Raw genomic sequence first — 6000 nt, 5'->3', positions numbered from 1 at the left:
ATCATGGCAACTGGCATAATAGTGAATAGCCATGAACCAGAGGCCTATGTAGGAGACAGCGAGCAAGTGTTGTCTGCAAACAATAGTCTGCTCAATCAGTGATCTTAATCAGGAGAAATCAATCATTCATTGATGAGGAAACATGGTCACTGTGTAGCCTAGTGTATGTAGGCTATTACATCATTCCACACTGTAGCTTACATCTGCATATTGTCACATGCAACGACCTAAATTCATATTTGCTGCTGTTGGTTGCTTTATGTCTGTCAACGTAATGGGAACGTGATCCATCCATCATTTATTACCAATATACGTTTTATTTGACCTTATTAACGAGAACAGAACTGTCAGAAACGTTTGCCTACATCATTTGTGTAAAACGGCGGAATAAAACACAACCGTTAAGTGATCGCTCCCGTTTTTTTTAGGTGACCTAAATAACGGGATACTGTTTTTATGCACTCATCTGTCTGGGTGATATTTCTGCAGAAAGCCACGTCTGTCCACCGTGTAGGAGTGGACGCAAAAATCACACGATGCTGCTACTGATGATGCGAGCGCAGTTCTAATGGAACGAATGAATTCGCTTCAGAACGGCAGCGTCCTCCATTGGATCATTTCACAAATCTCACCAGGAGAAAATCAATGACCGGACAACACAAGACATCCCATAACAGGACGCGTCTAAAAAACTGACTGAACACAGCGGAGCCGTAGATAGGGGTAAGTAATGCGGAGAGGTTTCAGAAAGCCTAATATTTATTTAATTTGACTCGGTCTGGTGATAATATTCACACATTGTCATGTCACATGATTGTGTACCCCTTGTCATCTGTAAACCGCGCACCTCGAGATATGAAACGGTTCCAAATGATACAATGATTAGTATAGAACACGATTTTTTTTGCCAACAATAATTGCACATTCCTAAGATCAATGACAAGTGCTTACTTCACATATAGGTCTGATTCATCGTTGTACCTGCTGGCCGTTTACATCAGTAGGCTACTGGTTCATTGCGCCTAACAATAGAATTGTAGCCTAGAGGTCAGTTGTAGACTTGCCTATCCAAGGTCCTCCCATGTCCTTGTAGGAGACATGTCAATTCCAAGTATAAACTATATGGACAATGCGTATATATATATTCAGTCACAGAATACAGTTTGTGTGTTCATAAAAAAATATGCGAATATTTACTGAAGCCTTTGCCTATAAAATGTAACCCTCTTAAAAATATGAATCTGTTTAATAAAACCGCACCCTTGCGTTGTAGCCTGCTACATACAGTATGCCTACCATTCCTACACATGTACCTTACCCCACCACATGATTGGTGCTGGAACCTAGCGGCAAGGGAAGCTTGCCTCACCAGACTTGGTCAAGTTTTGAAATCCGATAGCGGAGAGCAGTATGGCCAGCCGACGCGCTAAAAGGCTAAAAATAACCACCTCCAATATATGCTGTGTGGTTACTGTCTCCCAAAACCAGCCGACCTGAATGAAACCGCGTCAATAAGGACACTTCTCTGAGGTAAGCCACATTGATCTCTATTATTATTCTGTTGTGGCCGTGTCTGCTATGTTGTGCCATGTGTTCAGCTACAGGGTCATATAACTCATAGGAGAGGTCTGAAAACGACTTTCTTGTGAGAGGTGTTGAGTTCTTTTCAGAATAACTGTCGGGAAACTACTTTCCAGCTTCAATTGGACAACTACCTGTATAATATGCAGTTTGTATAAAATCCCTATATAAATATTAAACCTATGAATTTTAACATGGTTTGGCAACATTTCTTTAATTATTTCCTGTGATTGGCTCCATTATGTTGAGAGCCAACAGGACTTTTAGATTGGTCAGGAATAAGATGAGCAGCTCTTGGATGTCAGTAATGGTTCTCTAGACTAAACCGCAACCTTCTCTATCATCAGACCAGATCATTCCTTATCAAGGTGTACCATCATTTCATGTCCTGAAAAACAGAATAAAGCAGAGGTATATTTGTGCAGTAAGATATTCCAGTTTGACTTGTGGTGCCAGTGTTGTGCCTTGAAGAATTGGTGTAGGCAGGTGAATAACAGTGCACTGCTGTTACTGTCAGTGTTGTCAACCATGTCAACAGAGGTTAGTGAGGTCTCTGTTGTCAAGGAAAGGCATTAACACAAATTACATTAGAGAAAGTCATGTCTTGGGAAATAGTATGGTGCATTCCTCCCTTTAATGATTATTGATCCATGTAAACTCTCTAAGCATTGTTTATTTTTTACTTAACCTTTATTTAACTAGGCAAGCCAGTTAAGAACAAATTATTATTTACAATGACGGCACACCAAAAGGCCTCCTGCGGGGACGGGGGCTGGGATTTAAAAAAAAATATATATATATATTAAACAAAATAGGACAAAACACACATCAGACAAGAGAGACGCCACAACACTACATAAAGAGTCTCTATATTGAAAGCACCATATCCGTTGGCTAATGTTATTTGAATCATGAAAAGCACTTTAGTCTTACTAATGTATCCTGTGTTTTTTAAAAGCTGATTCACCTTTAAAAGAGCATTACGGCTAGACCACTTTCATTGTTTACTTCTCCATTGTCCAGCCACTAGACTAGCTGATGCTCTTGACTTGACTGACAGTTTTGTGGCTTGGATCCTCCCCCCAGGCTTCTCTGGACCAATAAGGTGGCATGGCTGGCTTGTCGTTCTGTGGCAACAATGTGACCAAGAATGCCTACAATGTGGATACGGGGATGTTGAACAATGGCTGCTTCGTGGACGCCCTCAACCTGGTCCCTCACGTCTTCCTGCTCTTCATCACCTTCCCCATCCTCTTCATTGGTACGTGGACCATGCAACGTCCTTTACCTTCATGATGTGTGTGTGTGTGTGTGTGACCACCTTTAATCCTAGAGATCACACAGAACACTGATCTCTAAAGGTTTAACAGAAACAGGGACAGAATAGGATCAGAAGGGAACACAACGGGCTCAGAAGGGGACAGAATAGGATCAGAAGGGGACAGAACGGGCTCAGAAGGGGACAGAACAGGATCAGAAGGGGACAGAACAGGCTCAGAAGGGGACAGAACAGGCTCAGAAGGGGACAGAACAGGCTCAGAAGGGGACAGAACAGGCTCAGAAGGGGACAGAACAGGCTCAGAAGGGGACAGAACAGGCTCAGAAGGGGACAGAACAGGCTCAGAAGGGGTCAGAACAGGATCAGAAGGGGACAGAACAGGCTCAGAAGGGGACAGAACAGGATCAGAAGGGGACAGAACAGGCTCAGAAGGGGACAGAACAGGCTCAGAAGGGGACAGAACAGGCTCAGAAGGGGACAGAACAGGCTCAGAAGGGGACAGAACAGGATCAGAAGGGGACAGAACAGGATCAGAAGGGGACAGAACAGGCTCAGAAGGGGACAGAACAGGCTCAGAAGGGGACAGAACAGGCTCAGAAGGGGACAGAACAGGATCAGAAGGGGACAGAACAGGCTCAGAAGGGGACAGAACAGGCTCAGAAGGGGACAGAACAGACTCAGAAGGGGACAGAACAGGCTCAGAAGGGGACAGAACAGGCGCAAAAGGGGACAGAACAGACTCAGAAGGGGACAGAACAGGCTCAGAAGGGGACAGAACAGGCTCAGAAGGGGACAGAACAGGATCAGAAGGGGACAGAACAGGCTCAGAAGGGGACAGAACAGGCTCAGAAGGGGACAGAACAGGCTCAGAAGGGGACAGAACAGGCTCAGAAGGGGACAGAACAGGCTCAGGAGGGGACAGAACAGGCTCAGAAGGGGACAGAACAGGCTCAGAAGGGGACAGAACAGGCTCAGAAGGGGACAGAACAGGCTCAGAAGGGGACAGAACAGGCTCAGAAGGGGACAGAATGGGTCAGAAAGGGATAGAATTGCTTTAGCTCTGATGGTCTGTGTTTGTGTTTGTGTGGGTGATAATGTGGGTGTGTGCGTGACAATCCCAAAGCAACATGATTCAATGATGCCTTTGGTAACAGTCCTTTCATCCCCCACACATGCTTCACCAACAGAAAGCAGTATTAAGATGCTGCACTGTATTCAAGCTACTGTCATCCCCCACACATGCTTCACCAACAGAAAGCAGTATTAAGATGCTGCACTGTATTCAAGCTACTGTCATCCCCCACACATGCTTCACCAACAGAAAGCAGTATTAAGATGCTGCACTGTATTCAAGCTACTGTCATCCCCCACACATGCTTCACCAACAGAAAGCAGTATTAAGATGCTGCACTATATTCAAGCTACTGTCATCCCCCACACATGCTTCACCAACAGAAAGCAGTATTAAGATGCTGCAATGTATACAAGCTACTGTCATCCCCCACACATGCTTCACCAACAGAAAGCAGTATTAAGATGCTGCACTGTATTCAAGCTACTGTCATCCCCCACACATGCTTCACCAACAGAAAGCAGTATTAACATGCTGCACTGTATACAAGCTACTGTCATCCCCCACACATGCTTCACCAACAGAAAGCAGTATTAAGATGCTGCACTGTATACAAGCTACTTTTCATTCTTTCTGAGCTTTCAGTCTCACCGTTCAGATAAAGCCTTGAAGCTAGCATAACGCCTACTGACCACAGACTGGGTTTAATCAATCCCACTGTTACAGACTCACAGTCCTGTGTAGAAGATAGGAAACTCTGTGTAAAGCCCTATGATTGATCTTGTGTCAGACATTCAGCACTGGTCTGTATGTGGGGTGGCAGGTAGCCTGGTGGTTAGAGCGTTGGACTAGTAACCGAAAAGCTGCTATATCGATTCCCCCGAGCTGACAAGGTAAAAATCTGTCGTTCTGCCCCTGAACAAGGCAGTTAACCCACTGTTCCTAGGCCGTCATTGAAAATAAGAATTTGTTCTTAACTGACTTGCCTAGTCAAATAAAAAAAATGTGTTCTTCATTGATCTGCTGGCTGTCAGTCTCATTTTCACCGGTCAACATAAAGCAGCTTTCCCCAGACCACAGAACAGCTGGTTAGACTCCTGGCTCTGGCCCAGACTTTATCTAACTGATTAGGAGAGCTGTGGGACTGTGGGATTGTGGTCTCTAAATTGTTGTGGGACTGTGAGAAAACATATTTTCTTGAAGAACAGGTCAGATGCAAAACTTGGTAACAGAATGACGACACCGACAGCACAAGCCATTATTCTGTTACCAAACTTTGCATCTGCACTGGTGTAAATGTGTTCTTGTAAAATGTTCAGTGGAAGTTGTTAAAAGTAGTCCTTGTGCATATAAGGGTATGGTTTGTTCAACTTGGCAATCATTGTTTTTTGTTTGACATACATTTTAAAGTGAAAAATCTGACTCTCAGCATCACTCTCTTATCGTGTAATTTCCCCAATCACATCAATTTGGCTAGCTAACAGCTAACTTTACGTGGATAAATTAGCTAGGTAATTATCTCTGAATATTGTTTGATTTGCTTGCCAGATGTAGCGATGAGTGTCAGACAGATAACTTCACCAGGACGATTTTAGACTCAAAATATAGGCTACTTGCCGATTTCAAGCTCTTTCCAAAAGCCTTCTCTGATGACGCAAGCTAAAAACACACGTCGTTTCCTTAGATAGTTAGCTACATGCCCAATCGATATGCTACCCTCACGTACTGTAGCCTATTTATTTTATTTATTTATTTTTAATTTTATTTTACCGTTATTTTACCAGGTAAGTTGACTGAGAACACATTCTCATTTGCAGCAACGACCTGGGGAATAGTTACAGGGGAGAGGAGGGGGGATGAATGAGCCAATTGTAAACTGGGGATTATTAGGTGACCATGATGGTTTGAGGGCCAGATTGGGAATTTAGCCAGGACACCGGGGTTAACACCCCTACTCTTACGATAAGTGCCATGGGATCTTTAATGACCTCAGAGAGTCAGGACACCCGTTTAACGTCCCATCCGAAAGACGGCACCCTACACAGGTCAGTGTCCCCAATCACTGCCC

The 6000-nt window shown here is 44.1% G+C and overlaps 1 protein-coding gene across 10 annotated transcripts in view; it reads left to right on the top strand.

Moving 5' to 3' along the window:
* The first annotated feature begins 220 nt into the window (after positions 1 to 220).
* LOC129838466 (ATP-binding cassette sub-family C member 9-like) overlaps positions 221 to 6000 on the top strand; it is an 84104-nt gene continuing 78324 nt past the window's right edge. For 5 of the 10 annotated variants that reach the window (XM_055905434.1, XM_055905437.1, XM_055905436.1 and 2 more), the window contains exons 1-3: positions 223 to 723; positions 1489 to 1530; positions 2668 to 2842. In XM_055905434.1, the coding sequence (XP_055761409.1) occupies positions 2692 to 2842 (151 nt within the window). In that variant the 5' untranslated portion in view covers positions 223 to 723; positions 1489 to 1530; positions 2668 to 2691. Of the gene's footprint in view, positions 724 to 1488; positions 1531 to 2667; positions 2843 to 6000 lie in introns of those variants that run through there. The other 5 variants (XM_055905440.1, XM_055905431.1, XM_055905438.1 and 2 more) reach the window with 4 other exon arrangements.

Source organism: Salvelinus fontinalis, chromosome 39 (genome assembly GCF_029448725.1).
Source record: "Salvelinus fontinalis isolate EN_2023a chromosome 39, ASM2944872v1, whole genome shotgun sequence".
Lineage (NCBI taxonomy): Eukaryota > Metazoa > Chordata > Actinopteri > Salmoniformes > Salmonidae > Salvelinus > Salvelinus fontinalis.
Note: the sequence above shows the minus strand (reverse complement) of the source record. Positions and strands in the feature narration are given on the sequence as shown.